The 21,104-nt window shown below is 33.8% G+C and overlaps 1 protein-coding gene across 1 annotated transcript in view; it reads left to right on the top strand.

Annotated features, from left to right (window-relative positions):
- Positions 1-18,833, top strand: part of RTF2 (replication termination factor 2) — a 74,475-nt gene extending 55,642 nt beyond the window's left edge. The window contains exons 6-9 of the mRNA XM_003757670.3: positions 7,160-7,273; positions 17,076-17,130; positions 17,221-17,316; positions 18,265-18,833. Of these exons, the coding sequence (XP_003757718.1) occupies positions 7,160-7,273; positions 17,076-17,130; positions 17,221-17,316; positions 18,265-18,443 (444 nt within the window). The 3' untranslated portion in view covers positions 18,444-18,833. The remainder of the gene's footprint in view (positions 1-7,159; positions 7,274-17,075; positions 17,131-17,220; positions 17,317-18,264) is intronic.
- The last annotated feature ends 2,271 nt before the right edge of the window (positions 18,834-21,104 follow it).

The raw sequence follows: 21,104 nt of genomic DNA on the forward strand, positions 1-21,104 counted from the left end.
GTGAAGCGATAATTGAGTAATAAGCTTAGAAACTAGCTTGGGTGTCTTGTCACTTCTTGTTCATTTGATTCCTTCTCTATTTTTTTTTTGTGTGTACGTCATATCCTTCTCTAGAATATAAGCTTATTGGGGCTAGAATCTGTTTTGGTTTGGAATTGTAGTCTCAGGTCTAGCAAGAGTGCCTTGCATGTCAGAGAATGTCAACTTTGAAAGAGAGCTTAGACCAGGAGTTTAATCTTTTTGTGTGTTAGGAACTGCTTTGTCAGTCTGATGAAATCTATTGATGTCATCTTAGAGTAGTATGTGTAAGTGTATAAAATAAAATGCATAAGATTACAAAAGAAACTAATTGTATTAGTTTTTGAAATATTGAAATAAAAAAATTCAGAGATACCAGATTAAGAATACCCTTCCTGGGGCAGCTAGCTGGTACAATGGATAGAGTATAAGCCCTGAAGTCAGGAGGACCTGAGTTCAAATCTGGAGTCAGACACTTAACACCTCCTAGCTGTATGACCCTCGGCAAGTCACCTAACTTCCAATTGCGTTAGCAAAAAACAACAACAACAAAAAAAAACCCTTCCTTAGACCACAAACTAACAGGGAAGGATCTTAAAAACAATACTGTCAAATTCAAATAGAAAAGAGGGCCATCAATTTAAACTTTCTGCAGGCCATATAATGACTTAGTTTTAAAATGTAATGTTATCTGTGTTTTATTATATTTCTATTTATTTTATTATTTCCTAGTTGCATTTTAATCTAGTTCAGACTGCTAGATAATGTGTTTGACACTTCAGCCTGTAGAGCATGGAAACAGAAACAGAAACAGCGAGCATTTAAGTATGTGTTGATTAAACTACTGAATTTTGACTTGGAAATTAATGTTGAAGGTAGAAGCATGTAAAAGGATGGATTTGAGGGACCTGGAGATGTTTCGTTTAGAAGACATGCAGCTTAGTTTAATAAAGCTCTAGACTTGAGTCAGGAAGAAACTAAATTTGATTCTTGCTGTGTGACCTTGTCCAAGTTCACTTAACTTTGGATTCAGTTTCTTCATCTGTAAAATGGGCATAATAATAGCATCTACCTGCCAGTGTTGTTCTGTGGCAAAAGTGAAATAGTGTAAAATATGAAAAAGGATTTTGCAAACCCTAAAGGACAATATTAATGTTAGCTCTTATCAATACTATTAAAAAGAGGGAAGGAGGGAGGAACTTAGAGGAAGGAAGAACATGATAGCTTTCTTCAAGAATTTGAAGGATCGACATTGTGGAAGAAGTATTTGGTTGATTTGAGTCCTTTGTTTCTAGTGCAGTATATTATAAATAGTGAATACTTAATAAATGTTACTTGATAACAAAAAATAATTCATTTTTATAGCATCTTAAAGTTTACCACGCACTTTATTTATAGTAGCCCTATAATTTTTCTCACTTGTAAAATGAGAAAACTAAGACAAGTAATATTCAATTGGGAGGTGAAAATGATGTTTAAAAAAAGAATATATCCTTAAAACATTTTTTAAAACTGAAACTCTGAGACATTGAATGATTTCTCTATGTTTACATTTCTAGTAAGTGTTGAAGTCTAATTTCCATGGTCCAAGACAAGTACTCTTTGCACTGCTTCTCACTAAACTTCTTGAAGGAATAAATGACCTTTTCAGAAGGAAAATAAGCAATAGTTCCACATCTATCCTCATTATCAAATACTTCATTTAAAAGTTACATCCTGAATTCTGAACAATAGTTTAAACACCAGTCTGATTTTTTTTTTTTCTTAAACACAAACTCTGTCTCTCATTGCTTAGATAGGAAATAAGCCAGCATCCTGGTTCCACCCAGTATTTAGTATAGCACATTAACTGTCCTTAGGCTTAGGCTTCTTCCTGTACACTGAGCTTACTTGAGTATTTCAGGAATTTTTGATTTCTGATTTTATCAGTATGGATAGTGCCTTTCACAAGCCCTTTACCATTTAGTGTATAGTGTATTCTAAATTACCATGGCTGCTGAATTTATCACCCTGTGGTTATTTTGGTGACGAGCCCCTCTACTCTTAAATTATTCCATCTTGGAAAAAGTGCAAAAGCAGGTACCTTCAAAAACCCAATTCACCTGCATGCAATAGTAGGGTATTGGAGCAGAATTTTAGCTAAACATGAAAAAATATGCAAAAGTACGTTTTTCTTTAAGGCATGAAGGTTTCTCTTTATTGAAAGGAATAAGGGACCTATAAGATTAAAAAAAAAGAGCCCTTTTTTTGCCTATGCTACTTCTTTTTAATACGTGTATCATGTACTCAAGCCATTAAATTGTAATGAAATAATGACTAAGATAAAATAAAGTTGCACTTGAACTTAATTTCTCTCCATCCTTAATTTATTGGGAATTTTTAAATTTAAAAACATGGCTTAAATTTTCACATGCTTTTACTTTTTTTCCCCATAAGAAAGAAAAAGCAGTTGGATAAGAACTGTCCAAATTTTGAAATGGAAAAAGGGAATGATGCCAATTTTGCTCTCTAGCTTAGTTTCTGTTACAGGAAAAATAAATTGTGATTATCATAAATGATAGTTCAGAGATTATGAGACATTCTTTGAATTTCTGAAGAAGATCCCATACCATAACAACCTGTTCTATTCCCCAAAACTATTACAAAGGACTGGGGGAAGGTAAAAGCCAGCTCTTTTTTTTTTTTAACCTGATTTTGTTAATAATATGTTTGTTTGACTTTTACTAATAATTCTGTACTGCAATAAGAATTGACTCTAGGAAAGACACAAAGATAAGACCCAGTTTTATATTAAGGGCATTAGCACATTCCAAATTCTTTTATTCTTAGACTGTACTGTCATTCAGAATCAGGATCAAGATCACGACCCTTCATTTTCATATCTGGAAGAAGACAGCATATTCTGCTCTCTGTTCCTGCCAGATAAATCTATATTGCTTTCCTGTCATGACTCACAAATGATTCTTAGTTTCTGTCCCAAACTGATACTGATAGCTGTAGCTTGATTTTTTAAAGACAGAAGTCAGCATGACCTACAGAAGCAGAGACTAGATGATAGAAGAACTGGTTCACCAAGGATACTCCTGAAAGATTTGTGATCCTTGATTTGAATTTGGAAGAGATCTAATAGATCTTCTAGTCCAACCTCATCATTTGCAGATGAGGGAAATGAGACCCAGAGTTTAAATAACTTGCTTATAATCACAAAGACTTAGTAAGTGGCAGAGTGGTTTTATATGTGAATTTCAGCCAGCAGATACTAGGTCATTTTTCCATGGCCTCAGAAACAGGTTCTTAACTGAGTAAGTGCATTGTCTTAATTTTTTCCCTAGTCTTGTTTTTAATAGTTTTTTCTTGAATCCTTCAGATGAATCTGTACTTTTTGTCTTTTATAGAACTACATATCTTTGTGTGTAGCTCTTACTCAGAGTGCAGATCTTCATCCATCCTGTACAATTCTATATTATTTTCTTTCACAAGAATGGACTCCCTCTACATGCAGAACTCTTTAACCACATATTTAAACTGTCATAGTTAGAAATTCAAGGCTGTCAGCCATTTACCAACTTTAAAATTTCAAGAAAACATGGAAGCAAAGCCAGGTAATGAGATAAATGCAAAAGCAAAATAAGCTATTTTAGGAATAGTGTTAGAAGTGGTAAACATTCAGAACTGAGATTGGTGTGGTAAACAGACAACAAGTTTTTATTTTAAACCTAAATGGGGAGTGGGGGAGGACAAAAAAGACCATTGTCATTGAGTGATAATGAGTAAACAGAAATGGAGCTTCTTGTTTATTTTGTTTCATTTTTCTCTGTAGAAGACAATGAATGAGAAAAACGACAGAAGTGACTAACCCAAGATCAGTAGGTAAAGATAGGAGCTGTCCTGTACAAATTCAAGTCACTTGGCCAATTGATAAATTATGGGGTAGATGGGTAGATGCGGTTAATGAAACCCTCTGAATGATCTTTGAAAAGTCATAAAAGAAATGAGAGGACCGTCACTTCAGGATTGAAGAAAGATAAATTCTGTCCTGATTTTCTAATTTAAAAAAAAAATAGTCCAAGGCAATCCCAGTAGACTTTGGATAGAAAATGCCATCTACATTAAAAACAAACAAACAGACAAAAAAACTATGGAGATTGAATATAAATCAACCCATGTTTGTGTTCACTTCTTTTTTGTTTATTTTTTTTTCTTTCTTCATGGTTTTTCCTTTTTGTTCTGATTTTCTTTCCCGACATGATTTCATAAAGCAATTATTTTTTTTTAAATTTAATTTTTGAAAAAGTGAAGTCTTCAGACAACATAGATTAATAAATTCGATTTACATTCCTTGTAAAATTATAAAACATCTTAAAAGAAAGGTTAGTGAACATTTAGAAAAAGAAGCATTGAGTATATGGAGCCATCATGGCTTCATCAAGATTTAATCATGTCAAACTAATTTTATTTCCTTTTTTTTAATGAGGTGATCAGATTGACAGATTAGAAGCATTCTGAATATATTTTAATTAGATTTTAGCAATACATTTGATAAAATCCTTCATACTCTTTTAGAGGAGCTAAAAGGAAAGTATGATTTTGCAACAGCCATTTGGCTGAATGCAAAAAATTGTTTAATGAGTCATTATCAGCCTGAAATACTTCAGTAGCAAAACTTGGTGATCTTTTCTTGATCCTTTTTTTTTTTCTGAACATTTTCAGCAATGATTTAAAGACATAGATGATATATACTTGTCAAATTTACAGATGACACAAAATTGCCCTTTGTGGCTGGCTAAACTCCTTGAAAAGGTCTACAATTAGATGCTTCTACTTTCTCTCCTCTTTCTTAATTTTAATAATGTGGCTCCCCGCCTCATAATATTACTGAAACTGCTCTCTCCAAAGTTGCCAGTGATCACTTAGTTGCCAAATCTAATGGCCTTTTTTTCTTAATCCTCATTCTCAGCTTTTCTGTAACCTTTGACATTTCTCCTTGATATTCTTCTTTAAGTTTTTGGAACACTCAGGGGGAAGGAAGATAGGAATTATTCTATTTGAGAAGAAGAAAAGGTAGATTCTGAGGTTTGACTAATGAACTTGATTTTCATTCCTGAAAAATTATAGAATTGTGATATATTTGTGACAATTTAGAATAAGTAGTGATAGCTCTGTTAACCATAGCATACTGTAGTACCTATCTCAGAGGACAACAGTGATACATTGTACACAAAGCTTTTCACAAACTTGAAAGCATTTTATAAATGATTTGATTGGTCAGTCAGGAGAATGCCATATACATCATGGATCTAGATTTCAGCAAAATACTTTATAGTATCTCATCTTACCCTTTGTGATACAGGCAGGAGTTCACTGAAAGTGACTCTACTAGTAATCTCACCAATTCTTTCTGGTTGCTGTTACTTTAGCCAGAATCTACTGGAAAACCTCTGGGGCTTCCTTTTTTAAGCCCTTATCTTGGGTGTGGTCTTGTCATTCTGTTTTTTTTCCATTGCACAGCCCTGCAGAATGGATAGCTCCATCTTCTCTGACAGTAGTGATCCTCCCCTTCTGTCTTTTTTTCCAGTCTAGCTTTTTAAAAATGCTTTTTGTTTACCTTGCCAGCCTGACCTCATTCTGCGTTTTAGCCTTCTTGACACTATTTTGACATGGCAGCTAGGTAACACAGTGGATAGAACATGGAGTGCATGTGGAATCAGGAAGAACCAAGTTTTAAACCAGCTTCAGATACATAAAAACTACGCAAGTTATTTGAACCTCTTTCAATCTCAGTTTGCTCATCTATAAAATAGAGATAAAACTACCTATTTTAACAGGATTCATTTTAAAGCTTAAATGAAATAATATATAAAAAGCACTTTAGAAACTTTAAAAAGACACAAATGATGGTGTTATTTTTCCTCTTTAAAAATCTTAAATTGTTGGTGAGTTTCTTTTGTATTCATATAATTATCTTTAAGTATCTTCAAAATGTTCTTCTACATTGGAAATTATTGTTTTTGTGTCTCCACAGTTTTACTCTTGAGTTATCCATTCTTTCTAGGGTTTACTTACTTTCCTTTCTGAATTTTAGTCCATGTGAATCCTTAGTATCCTTTCTTATTATATATATATATATATATATATATATTAGGGATAGTTTTCCTGGCATGGTAGATAAAGCAACTATGCATGATGTCAGAAAGACTTGATTTCAAATCCCACCTCAGGCATTAGTTGTGTGATCCTGAACAAGACTCTGTTAGCCTCAATTTCCTCATTTGTAAACTGTGGATAAAAATAGCATCTACTTTCTGGCATTTGTAAGAATCAAGAAATATAATTGTAGTTGTGAATTGTTTCTAGTAGTTTTTTAGTTGATTCACTAACAGTGGTTCTCAAACTTTTGTTTTCAGTATCTTTATCCTATTAAAAATTATTGGGGATCTCTCCAAAGCGTTTTTGTTATCTGGATTATATTTATAGACATTTACCATATTGGAAATAAAAAATATTTTTGAATTTGTAGACCCTCTAAAAAGGTTTCAGAGATCCCCAGGATTCTCTAGACCATACTTTGAAGAACCACTGCTCTAGAGTTTTCTAAGAATACCATCATATTATCTGCAAAGAATGATAATTTGGTTTCCTCATTATCTACTCTAATTCCTTTAATCTCTTTTTTCTTCTCTTATTGTAAAAGCTAACATTTCAAATACAATATTGAATAGTAATAGTGATAGTGGGCAACCATGACCCTGATCTTATTGGGAATGGTTAAGAGATATAATTGTAAAGCATTTAGCATAGTGACTGATTTATAATTAAGTGCTATATATAAATGTTATTGCTATTGTTATTATTTTTACATATTGTTAATGACCTATGTCTGCATAATGATGTAAATATGAATACTTCTTAGCATGTATAATTGAGCAAAATTCTGTATCCATCTTCTACCCTGCCAGTGACTATCCAAAATTGTACTCCTTGCTCATATGTAAATACTAAGTAATTGTTTGTATTTGCTGAGTGAGGAAATATATTTACTCTGACTTTCGGAGTCATATATAATAGAAAATTTAGGAAAAAGAGAAAGAAACTTAGAAAACAGTAGTATATCAATTTCTATTTTCTTTTTCCCTTAATTCAGTGTGGTGTTCCTTTTCAAGAAGATGATGTCATTGTACTTAATGGCAATAAGGAGGATGTAGATGTATTAAAGAAGAGAATGGAAGACAGACGACTCAAAATGAAATTGGAAAAGGTAATATACTTTGTTCTCTCTCCAGCATATATGCCAGTTTGCTTATCTTTAATGGTTTTAAATGTCTTCTTGGCAGCTGAATAATCATAAATGTATTTTTAATGAGGATAAATACAATTTACATTCTTCTTCTTCTTAATAACTGTTAAGAGGATCTTGAGCAAAGTCTTTATAATTTCCACTTTAATCTAGGACAATTAAAGAACATTGGCCAGTTATCTAGTTCAAGGGTTTAGAATTACTGAATTGCTATTCATCGGTTTCACTTCGGTTTCAGCTACATTAGCCAGTGTGCCATAATAAATTGAGGGCCAGAATTGCTTTCAGAAAGATATGAGTTCAAATCCAGACTTTCTTGTTAACTTTGTGACCCTGAGTAAATCACTGATCCTTTGCCTACTGTTAGAAACTCCTGGAGAATTTTTTTTTATCTACTAAATCTGCATCGTTGAAAGAATTCCAATCCTAGGTTCACAGGTCCTTTAATATTCACAGAGGTAAGAGTTGGTATGTTCTGTGAAAGGAACAGAGGACAACAATGAAGTAAGTATTGCTTGCAAAGCTTTTCACAAATTTGAAAGCATTTTATATATGTTATATTGACAACAAATCATGGAATGCGAATTTAAAAATTTAGGATGTAGGTAATAAAATGTTGGACTTGGAATATTTGATTTTGAATCTCCCCTTGGTTAATACTTTTTAATGTTGAGCAGGATAGCTAACTGACTCAGTGAATAGAGTACCAGGCCTCAGGAAGTTTGTCTTCCTGAGTTCCATTCTAGTCCTAGACACTTTCTAGTTGTGTGACTTTGGGCAAATTAGTTAACCCTGTTTGCCTTAGTTTCCACATCTATAAAATAAGATGGAGAAGAAAATGATGAAACATTTCAGTATCTTTGCCAAGAAAACCTCAAATTGGGGTTCATAAGGAATTGGACAGAACTGAAAACTCAATGGGACATTTATTTCTCATCTGTAAAATGAAGGGTTAAACTAGATGGCTAGTAAGATTCTACATCTGAATCCAGTTAATTCTTGTCATTTGAGATAGTTAAATTTTATAAAGTCTCTGAACACTGAATTAGCAAATGCTGAACCATCGTTCACAAAATGTGAAAAACATGGCAGTAAATAGAATGTGGAAAGGTCGCTTATTTACAGTGAGAACTGAAAGAAGGCAGAAAAATTGCCTTGACTTCACTTCGGGCAGATGATTCAGATTTTTTCATTGTTTGTGCATGTCCCCAAATAACTGCAAAAGCATTGCGGGCATTGAATTTAGGAATACAAAACAAATTTCAGTGAACAAACAAGTTTGCAAATGTGGAATTCACAGATTGTAAGGATTGACTTCATGTGGTTTAATAAACTCCATATCTTTCCCCCTGAATTTTGTGTTGCAGTAAATGTCAATCAACAAGAGAGAAGGTTTGGACTCAGTAAAGTCAGGAAAATGGTCAGGAAGACCTGGATTTTAATCCTGCCTCAGACAGTGAGACCTTGGTTGAATTTATTTGTCTATAAAATGGAGATAATAGAGACATCCATGCTGCAGGATTATTATGAGCATCAAATGACCTTATGTCTATAAAGCTTTTCACAAACCTTAACATTTATGTAAATGTATGAACTATTAGTATTCTATGGCAGTATTCTCTTGTTTAAATGAGCATCCATTTAACCCAGCTTTTTTTTGCCTCAGAGTGAAGTGTTCACAATATAGTAAAATTTGGTGACTCTTTGAATAGAAAAGGTCAGGTCTGGACCACAATGGAATATAAGACTCCAAAATGAACAGAAGTCATTAGATAAAAGAAAAGTAAAACAGACTTGATAAGCAAAGACACAAACAGTTCAATTCAGAAATATTCCTGGAGTGCCTAATACAGCACTAGGATGACACAAAAGCCATTAGTTTGACTGGAAAAAGTGGTGGCTTAGTGGACTGCCAGCTCATTATGAGTCATCACTATGATGTGGTAACCAAAGAAGCATTAAGAGACCCAGCATCAAGAAAGTAGGAGGTGAGAACTGTTTGGTGCTTTGCTTCCCTAGATCATATCTAGAATATTTTTGTTTGATTCTGGACTCACATTTTAGGAAGATGTTGATTAGCTGTAGAGAATACAAAAGCCACTCAAGATACTAAAGGGCTTTGAGTTAGTCATAGAAAGATTAGTTGGAGGAACTAGAGATGCTTAACCTTAACTCAAAGTGTATGTGACAATTGTGTTAAGATGTTTTAAGGGCCTTTACATAGAAAAAGAATTAGATTTCTTAGGCTTCAAATGGTAGAAGCAATGGTTGGAAATTCCCTAAAGACACACTTCCTAATAATTAAGAGGGGGTCAGAAGTAGATTGAGCTGCCTCAGGAGGTAGAAGTGTAGCACTCGCCCACTTATACCCCATTGGAGAATTTTAAGCAGAAGATGAATGATCCTTTGTTAAGTATGTTATTGTGGGAGGAGTCATTTGGAGGATGGACTAGATACCTCCTGAGGTTTTTTCCAGCTTTGAAATTCTGTAATTCTCTGACTCAGACCTGGAGATATACTAAGGCAAGACAATATAGTCCCTTCCCTCCAAAAGTTTGCTTTCATCTGGGTTGAAGGACAAAACTTGTGCCCAAGTAGGCAAATACTAATTATATAGAAAGCGAAATATTAATTTCAGGTGGTAGATAGTATACCATAAATGAAAGGATCAGGAAAGACCTCATTTTGAGAGGTTGCTTCTGAGCTGTGATTTGAGGAAAGCTAGGGTTCTATGGGGGGTAAGGTGCAGGTAAAATTAATGACATGAGAAAGGAGCCGTACAAAGTTCCAGATAACAGGAATGAATGTTGTATAGGAAGAGCAGTTAATAGGATAGGACAGTTTGATTGTAATAGAATACAAAGAGAGGCAATAAATGAAATACAACTGAAAAGATAGGTGGGAAACATATTGTGGAAAACCAGGCTAAGGATTTGGTATTTTTATCTCAGTAATAGGAAACCATTAAAAACTGACAGGGAGACAATGGATGGTGGAGTAGCATGATCAAACTTCTGCTTTAATAATATTTATTTAGCAGTTATTTGGAAGATGCTTCAAAAAGGAAGGGATGAAAAATAGGAAGACTAATTAGGAGGCTTATTCATGCAGGTGAAAATTGAGAAACTTGAACTATAGATATAAAACTCTCAGAGTAGAGAAAAAGGGACAAATGCAAGAGATATGTAAAAAGAAATGTTGGAAGCTGGTGGTACAGTAGATAGAGTGCCTTGCCTGGAGTCTGGAAGAACTGAGTTCAGATTTGGCCTCAGACATGTACTAACTGACCATGAGCAAGCCACTTCATCTCTGCCATAGTTACAAAACTTACCCTACAGCACTTGTTGTGAGATTCAGATATGTGTATTTAGCACATTGCCTGACACATAGGAAGGCATTTATATAAATGATAGCTATTAAGATAATGATGGTGGTAGTGATAACAGAAACTATATCTTGTTGGCTAATTAGATATAGAAATTAAGGATAATTTGGGGAAAAGATCAAGGGATGCCTCCAGAGTTGAGAACATTGGTCACTAGAAAAATAATGGTTTCCTTAATAGAAAGGGGAAAATTGGGAGAAGAAAACAGTTAGTGGAGAGATGGGTGAGTTTTTGTTGAGTTTGAGATGCATACGAGTCATCTGAAGATATCCAATAGTTAATAATATTGTCCAGGGGAGATGTTAAACCTGTATATATAAATTTGGGAGTTAGCTAGATAGAGATGGTAATTGAACCCCTGGAAGCTGATGAGACCATATTCATTGTATATTTAAACTTAGAAGGAACTTCAGGGATTGCCAAATCAATTTAATTCAACAGACATATATTAAGTGCCTATTTTTCAGGCTCAGCAAGGTTCTTGGAATGCAAAGAAAAATTCAACTGTTGCTACTCTCAAAAAACTTGCCTTTCTAATTGGAGAGATTATATGTGAAGGAAGAAAAGAGGACTCAAAATAGAATCTTGAAGAATACATTTAACCCACCCACATGAAAGAACTCTTGGGATATTTTTTGATTCTTTTTTTACACAAATGATTTGCTAAAGCTGTTGTGTAAAGCAGCAGTTCTCCAGGTGTGGACTAGGACACCTTAGGCAGCCCCATGGTCTGTAAGATGGTGGTCTGTAAGATCAAAATTGTTTTCATAATTCTAAGATTTTCATTTATAATATAAATATTGATAGATATAATCGCCATAAACAGATGCTTTTGAGAAGAGGGATTCTTCACTAATTTTTAAGAGCATAAAGGAGTTCTGAGACCAAAGAGTTTAAGGAACTCCTGGTGGAGAGCACAGCCAACATCACTGACTGGTGACCATATATTCATTGGTTTTTCCTTAACTAGTATTTTATTTTATCAGATGCAATGAAAATTCCATAAAAGTCACCACAATTTCAAAATAGAGAGCAATTTATCAGGTTATATTTATGTATATATAGAGAGAGCATGAACAATAGAAAATTTTGAAGAAACTTTTAGCTTTTAAAAATTAGCACTTTATTTAGCCATGTTTCTTTTTGCAAAGAATTTTTATCAAAGTATTTAAAGCTTATTATTTTAAAGAAAACCAGAGAATGGCAGTGTTGCTAAGTACCTTGCCAATGAAAATGATAGTTTTGCTTATTTTTTTTTCTTCCTTAGTCTTCTTATAAGAGTTTGCTCTCTCTAAGAGGAAGAAAGAATCCATTGGGAAATGTAGGTACTAGCAAAAGACAAGAAAAATATTTTTAAGTCCACTGAAATTAAAGTACAATTCTATTAGCAGTTTAGAGATTCCTTACACTGTCAACTTATGATAATGTTAGAAGGTGCCATGTTTAGGAAATTGTCTCAACTTGAAGTGAATATTGCTTATGAGGTGCTGGTAGTCAATGTTAATGCAGATAGCAAATAGCAGGGACTGAGTTTCAAGCCCTAGTTCCATGAACCTGTTCTTTAAATCCAGCCCTTTTCCCACCATATCAGGCTTCTTATATGAAAAGTGACAGAAGTAGTTTAAAAACAACAAAATTTTGAATTTACAATGTAGTGTGATTTATGTGAGCAGGAACTTTAATAAAAAATAGGGAACTATCATTTAACAATGATTCTACTTTTTGTATTTTTTGTTTGTTTTGTTTTTAAATTTCTGCTGGTGATGGTACCTGGTTGTTGAGAGTTCCTAAAACGCCCTGGAATGTCTCTTTACCACCACCTTCTGGATGCCAATGAAGTAATACTTAATTCTAGTGATTCCTAGTTCTGTGGAATGGTAGGAACCAGATAGCTCTGGAGGGGAAAGTAAGGCAGATGACCTTGCACAACCCTCCCTCACTTAAATCCAATTCATTTACATGGCATCCATCACTTCCCTGATATCATGGTCTTCTTTGAGAAGGAAGGACAAATAACAGAATGATAGGCCCTAGAAGGGATATTAAAGATATTTTGTTCCAACTCCCTTAATTTTACAGGGAATTTTACAGAGAACTAAAATCCAGAGAGATGAGATAGTCTAAGATTCCCCAGCAAGCTAGTCAAAGAACTAAGATTAGAACCCAAGGGTCCTCATTCATAATCTAATGTTCATTCCAATATTTAAACCTTTACAAGTTTTATATTGCTACATAGTGGGTTTGTTTTTGTTTTGAGGGGGTGTTTAGGAGTTGCATTCTTGTGGAATTTGATGGTAAAATTAACTGAGTTCACTGATTTAAAGTGATTCTTTAGCTTGGGGACTTCCATGTTTATTCTAAATGTCTTTGAAGAATACCTTAATTCTAAAAGCATCCCGAATACTCTACTAGCTTTTTATCAAACACTCTAATTTCTTTTTTTTTTTTTTTTTTTAGTAACTTTTTATTGACAGAACCCATGCCAGGGTAATTTTTTACAACATTATCCCTTGCACTCACTTCTGTTCCGATTTTCCCCTCCCTCCCTCCACCCCCTCCCCCCACCCCTCCCCCAGATGGCAAGCAGTCCTATACATGTTAAATAGGTTACAGTAGATCTTGGATACAATATATGTGTGCAGAACTGAACAGTTCTCTTGTTGCTCAGGGAGAATTGGATTTAGAAGGTATAAATAACCTGGGAAGAAGAACAAAAATGCAAGCAGTTTACATTAATTTCCTAGTGTTCTTTCTTTGGGTGTAGCTGCTTCTGTACATCCTTGATCAATTGAAACTAAGTTAGATCTTCTCTTTGTCGAAGAAATCCACTTCCATCAGAATACATCCTCATACAGTATCGTTGTTGAGGTATATAATGATCTCCTGGTTCTCTCATTTCACTCCAGCATCAGTTCATGTAAGTCTCAATCCTCTCTGTATTCATCCTGCTGGTCATTTCTTACAGAACAATAATATTCCATAACATTCATATAGCACAATTTACTCAACCTTTCTCCAATTGATGGACATCCATTCATTTTCCAGCTTCTAGCCACTACAAATAGGGATGCCACAAACATTTTGGCACATATAGGTCCCTTTCCCTTCTTTAGTATCTCTTTGGGGTATAAGCCCAGTAGAAACACTGCTGGATCAAAGAGTATACACAGTTTGATAACTTTTTGAGCATAGTTCCAAATTGCTCTCTAGAATGGCTGGATGTGTTCACAATTCCACCAACAATGTATCAGTGTCCCTGTTTTCCCACATCCCCCAACATTCCAGCTATTCTTTCTCTGTCATTCTAGCCAATCTGACAGGTGTGTAGTGGTATCTCAGAGTTGTCTTAATTTGCATTTCTCTGATCAGTAGTGATTTGGAACACTCTTTCATATGAGTGGTAATAGTTTCAATTTCATCATCTGAAAATTGTCTGTTCATATCCTTTGACCATTTATCAATTGGAGAATGGCTTGATTTCTTATAAATTAAGGTCAATTCTCTATATATTTTGGAAATGAGTCCTTTATCAGAACCTTGACTGTAAAAATGTTTTCCCAGTTTATTGTTTCCCTTCTAATCTTGTCATTAGTTTTGTTTGTACAAAAACGTTTCAATTTGATATAATCAAAATTTTCTATTTTGTAGTCAGTAGTGATCTCTAGTTCTTCTTTGGTCATAAATTCCTTCCTCTTCCACAGGTCTGAGAGGTAAACACTATCCTATGCTCTTCCAATTTATTTATAATCTCACTCTTTATGCCTAGATCATGAGTCTATTTTGACCTTATCTTAGTGTATGGTGTTAAGTGTGGGTCAATGCCTAGTTTCTGCCATACTAATTTCCAATTTTCCCAGCAATTTTTGTCAAATAATGCATTCTTATCCCCAAAACTGGGGTCTTTGGTTTTCAAACTAAATAATTAAAGTTATTGGCTGTTTTATCCTTTGAACCTAACCTATTCCATTGATCAACTAGTCTATTTCTTAGCCAATACCAGATGGTTTTAGCAACTGCTGCCTTATAATATAATTTTAGATCTGGTACAGCTAGGCCACCTTCATTTGATTTTTTTTTTCATTAATTCCCTTGAAATCCTTGACCTTTTGTTTTTCCATATGAACTTTGTGGTTATTTTTTCTAGGTCATCAAAATAGTTTTTGGGAAGTCTGATTGGTATAGCACTAAATAAATAGATTCATCTTTATTATATTTGCTCGCCCAATCCAAGAGCATTTAATATTTTTCCAGTTGGTTAGATCTGACTTAATTTGTGGAAAGAGTTTTGTAATTTTGCTCATAAAGTTTCTGATTTTCCCTTGGCAGATAGATTCCTAAATATTTTATACTATCAGTAGTTACTTTAAATGGAATTTCTCTTTGTAACTCTGACTGTTGGATTTTGTTAGTGATATATAAGAATGCTAATGACTTACGTGGATTTATTTATAACCAGCAACTTTGCTAAAGTTGTGGATTATTTCTAATAACTTTTTAGTAGAATCTCTGGGGTTCTCTAAGTATATCATCATGTCATCAGCAAAGAGTGATAATTTGGTTTCCTCATTGCCTATTCTTATTCCTTTAATCTCTTTCTCAGCTCTTATAGCCAAAGCTAGCATTTCTAATACAATATTAAATAATGCGTGATATGGACAACCTTGTTCCTCCTGATCTTATTAGAATGGTTGCGTTGTCCCATTACATATGATGCTTACTGCTGGTTTTAAATAGATGCTACTGATTATTTTAAGGAAAAGTCCATTTGTTCCTATACTCTCAAGTGTTTTTAATAGGACAAACACACTAATTTGAATAGGAATGTCATGTTGGGAATATTCGTTGCTTGCCTGTTTTGTCATTTCTCTTTTGGATGCCTTTGTATATTATGTTCCCCATAGGTCTGAAACTGTCTTTCCCTTACCTTTTGAAATCTTTATGTTCAATGCCTAGCCTAGAATTCACTTTCTCCTTGAAGTCTTCTCTGATGAATAGCAGAGTACAGTGAAAAATTCTAGATTTGGAATTAGGAGGGGATAGGTCTCACTGTCTGTTTTGTCATTTTTGTTACTTAGTATCTTTGCCCTGAGTAAATCATTTAATCTCTGCAGACCTAAATGCTTATATCTGTTAAATGAAGGGCTTGAACTAGAGGTTTCTTTCAATGGAAAATAATATGATTAGAGTGAGGTGATTTAGGCCAATTATAATAGACTTGTGATGGAGAGAGCCATCTACATCCAGAGAGGACTATGGGGATTGAACGTGGATCATAATATACTATTTTCACCGCTGTTATTTTCTTGCTTGTTTTTTTTTTTTTCTTTCTCACTTTTTTTCCTCTTTTGATCTGATTTTTCTTGTGCAGCATGATGTAGAAATAGGTTGAGAAGAATTGTACATGTTTAACTTATATTCGATTGCTTGTTATGTAGGGGAGGGAGAGAGAAAAATTTGTAACAGGGTTTTGTAAAGGTGAATATTGAAAACTATCTTTGCATATATTTTGAAAAATAAAAAACTATTAATAAAAATAATGATTTGGGGATCTTTTGTCTGGAGAAAAGGGGGGTGGGGTTGGTATTAGCTATACTCACAAATAAGCATACTACAAACTAGGGTGTATACAGATGGAGTATAACCTAAATCCAGACCAAGTGCTCTAGGCAAATTTTAGTTGAGACGATACTTCCAAGAAAATATAGTCCAAGCTTTGATGCACTTTATTGTAATTTCAGTTGTAGTTATTTGGGTTTTGGTCCTTTGCCCATTCCCTAGTAAATTTTAAACTCCTAGAGGACAGGGCTTGTGATATTGTCTCATCTTTGTATCCCCAGTTCCTCATACAGTGCATTAAGTATAATCAAGGGATTGATAAACATAGACTTGCAATAATTTTATTATTTCAGCATATTTTTAAGAGTATTAAGTATTTAAGAGTATTTAAAGGTAAAATGAATGATACTTTATCAGAATTTTTGGTGTATTTTAGTAGGAGAAGCCCTAGAGTAGATTAGAACCCCATTGAGATTCTGCTACTTCCTTTGCTGCTTAAACTAGATAATAATCTTAAAAAATCACAACCACAATCTTTGAATCTTGTTCACCTATTAAATGAAAGATTAAAGGATGTCTATGATAGCTTCATCCCCTAAAATCCTGTGATCCCTGTGAATTAATTGAATCTCAGAGGTGTACCTTAAGGGAACAAATTTACTGTATAAAGCACATTAATCTGATCAATAGACTTCAATTTATTTCAAATTCATATTTGACACTATGCTTCTTCCCTGCTTGTTTTAAATACAATCTCACATTTCATTCTCTCCCCCTTTGCTCCCTCCCTGCCTTTTTTTTTTTTTTTTTTTAAATTGACAGAAATTCAAGAAGCCCAAGGCGGTAGAATCGGCTTCTAAGTCAGATGTCACCAAAGGTAACATTTTATAATATACTTTCATTGTGCTAAAAAGCTACTTTCTCTGCCCTCTCCCCTTCCTAATTTCATTCTCTAATTCTTTTACAGAATCTCCAGGATCATCAAAAGTTAAGGGTTTAAAATATGAAGAAACAAGCTTAAATTCTAAAGAAAAGAAACTCATTTCTAGTCAGAAAACTGCAGGTTTGTTCCTCTAGAGAAAATAATTATTAATTTAGGGTAGGGTTCTTAACCTAAAGTCTCTTAACTTTTGATACACACACACACATATACTCACTCATAACTGTTTCAATATAGTTGATTTACTTCATAATACTATCTTTTACTTTATGCATCTTAAAAAATTCTAAGGAGGAGCCAGCCAAAGAGGTAGAAATCATGATCTGGTTTAAGGAGAAATTAGAAACACACATTGTTTTTGCCCCACTGTCTTATTGCTTAATAGAGTAGGCAAATAAGAAAACCTGAAATTGGTTCTCTTAAAATTGATTTATGGTGATTATGTTTCTGTTTCGTTTAGGATAAAAAAAAAATTAACTGAATGAAACTGTGATGTAGATACTGACTTATGACTTGGACAGATCTCTTCAAGATTGTTAGCCATTTTACCATTGTTACTCATTTTATAGATGAAGCAAATCAGATTAAGTGACTTACTTGCCCAGAACCATACAGCAAGAGCAAGTCAGGCATTCAATCCAGGTCCTTCACACTGACTCCAAATATAGTGCTCTTTTGCAAACCATTCTTTATTTTATGAGGAAAAATGTTTGTTTTCCTGATGTAAAACATGTGAGGGCAGTATAAAATAAAATTATATTAATGAATCTGTCATTAAAATATCATTGTATAGAAATTCCCTTTTATTGACTAAAGATAGAGCTACATTTCCTAGCTATATCAATATTTGGAAAGTATATATGACTATATCATCATTCATAATTTGTGATTCACATAATTTTTGTATTGATATAATTTATGGTTATTAGGAAGATAGGAAGAAAATGTACTTGAGCAGGTTGACATAAGTAAATATAACATGGAATGTTCTCCCTCAGTGGGAAAAAGAATGTTAATTTGAAGTGCTAAAATTAAAACTCATGCCTTTTTTTTTTCTTTTGGGTTTTCTAGGAACAAATGGAAATTCTTCAGGAAAAATCAGTAAATCATCTTCTGGAACCACCAAGAGATCCATAGCAGACAGTGAAGAATCAGAAGCCTACAAATCTATTTTTACAACACACAGCTCAGCCAAACGCTCTAAGGAAGAATCTTCCAATTGGGTTACTCACACATCATATTGCTTCTAAAGTACTATTCTGTATGACTGCAGCTTCTCTTCCTTAAGGAAGAATAGTTTTCACATAGACTAGCCATTGTAATCTGATATCTGGTTTGTTATATTTTGAAAAGTGTTTATAAACTTGCCCCCTTGTCTGTTTGAAGTATAATAGTTGTAATTATTGAGTGTGTAGGAAAAATGGTAGATGCTCAGATAATTGAAAATTTAAATATTCTCCAAACCTATTTTTGGAGAATATTAAAACTGTTAAAACATTAAATGCTTAAAGGAGATTTTTATTTCATCTTGACTTTTGAAGTTTTAATTTACATCAAAAAAATTAAAATTTAACAATATTCTTTTTCATTTTAAATCTCAGATACAGTTTAAGTTCAAATAAAGTATATGCCAATAATGAAACTGTCCCTTATTTGTCTTGATTTTGTGTCCACCAGTAAAGTAGACCTGAACAGAGGAGATAAAATATCTATTATGATGTCTCAAGGGCATTTCTAAAGATCTCATATCCTTAACTTCAGCCATAGAGGGAGTCAGAAAGTTGTACTTCTCTAAAGTAATTAGGGAAAATATCTTTGATCTGTGACTTTAAAGAGAGAAGGAATATAGTTTGACACTGGTATTCTGTATATAAAATGCAGCTGGGGTGAAAGGTCAAATAGGTGAAAAGAACAATCTTTAAATGAGCATTAGCTCATTAATGTTATATAATGTTATTAGGCCATGTCTTAGGACATTGGTATTATTATCTAAATCAGATTAATGTAATCAAATGAAGAGTCCCCTATTACTTGGATATATCTCTGGCTCTCAAGGTTTTAATTCTTAGTTATAGTTTTGATGTTCAACACTACTTTTTCATATAAGAAGTTTTTTTCTATAAAAGCATTTTCATATACTAAATGTTCCCATTAATGTGGTTCATTGTATATTTCCATTCAAAGACATTATGTATGTCCTCTTTTTTTTTCATTTTATGGTTGTTTCAGTAGAAGTTGGTTAATATTTTGATTGATGCATAGATATAAGTTCCAATAGAATACAGTTTCCTTAAGGGCAGCACCATAATTTGTCCCAAATTGACATGGTCATTTTGTAATTATTACATACCTAATGTTGAATTGAAATCATCTGTCATAAGCTATATTTCAGCAACACTGTGTGCCTATGCTATGCAGAGCAAAAGATAATCAGGAAATGAACTAAAAACATGGGGAGATAAGGTCAAAACTGACTGTGTAGCCAGTATTGTGCTCTTGTATAGTCACATCCCCTTTCTCCTTAAATGAGAGAGTTGAATTCAAATGATTACTATTATTTCCAATTCTTAAAAGTACACAATTCTGTAGTAGAAAGGAGAATTCTCCTGGAACTCAAAGATCCCATAATTTGTGGAATAAAGGGAAAGTATTAGTGGAAGAGGGGAGAAGTTTAGAAGAATTTTGAAGGATGTTTTAAGATTACAGCAAGTGGAGTAGTTAGGGGAGAGCAGTCTAGTGGAATGGCATGTTCAGTAGCAAGAAGATGAAGGAAATTCTGGAGTGTTTACAATAAGAGCATTCCAGTGCACCTGCAGGATAGGGAAATAGAGGGAAGGCAGGAAAGCCAGGTCTGTGCCACTTTATGGAGGACACATTATGAATGGCTTTACTGCTCCTTTGGCTAGGTAATCTTTCAGTGACTCTCTCTTACTCTTGCATGATGTAGAAGTGCTACTCTGTAGGCTTGATTAAAGGAGAAAGAGAAGTGAAAGTAGGGGAGAATAGTCAGGAGACTGTTTGCAAGATTTCAATCTCATTCAACAAACATTTGTGAAACACCGATAAGCTAAGAACCAAACACCCCAAGACAAAAATGAAATTCCCTATCCTCAAGAAGCTTGTGTCCTAGAGTCAAGAAATGATGAGCAGGCTGGTTTCTGGAAAGACTCACATGAACTGATGCTAAGTGAAGTGAGTAGAATCAAGAGAATATTGTACCCAGTAACAAGAAGATTATGTGATGATCAGCTGTGATGGACTTGGCTCTTTTCAACAATGATGTGATTCAAGGCAATTCCAATACACTTATAGATGCAGAGAGCCATCTGCACCCAGAGAACTATGGAAATAATGTGGATTACAATATGTAATTTTCACCTTTGTTGTTTATTTGTTTCCTTTTTTTTTTTTTTTTTTTAATAATAGTTTTTTATTTCAAAACACATGCAAAGAGTTTTTTCAACATTCACCGTTGTAAAACCTTGTGTTAGAACAATTCCCACCTCTCACCTAACCTAGTCAGCAAGTAATTCATGCAGCATGATAAATGTGGAAATATGTGTAAAAGAATTACACATATTTAACCTATATTGGATTACTTGCTATCTAAGTGGGGGAAGGGAGAGAGAAAAATTTGGAGCACAAGATTTTGCAAGGGTGAATGTTGAAAATTATCTTTGCATGTATTTTGAAAAAATAATAAAGCAAAATAGCTTGGGGGGGAAGGGAGAATGATGAAGTCCTGAATTGGGTTAGTGAAGAAGAGAAGGAGACAAATGAAACACATGCCAGAAATAGATCTGAAATCATTATATTTCATTCCAAGTATAATTCCTGAAGAGAATCCTTAATCAGAGCCTAAGCTTTTATTAAATGAATACATCCTTAGATATTGTTTATCTTCTCTAGAC

The sequence above is a fragment of the Sarcophilus harrisii genome, chromosome 2 (genome assembly GCF_902635505.1).
Source record: "Sarcophilus harrisii chromosome 2, mSarHar1.11, whole genome shotgun sequence".
NCBI classification, from domain to species: domain Eukaryota; kingdom Metazoa; phylum Chordata; class Mammalia; order Dasyuromorphia; family Dasyuridae; genus Sarcophilus; species Sarcophilus harrisii.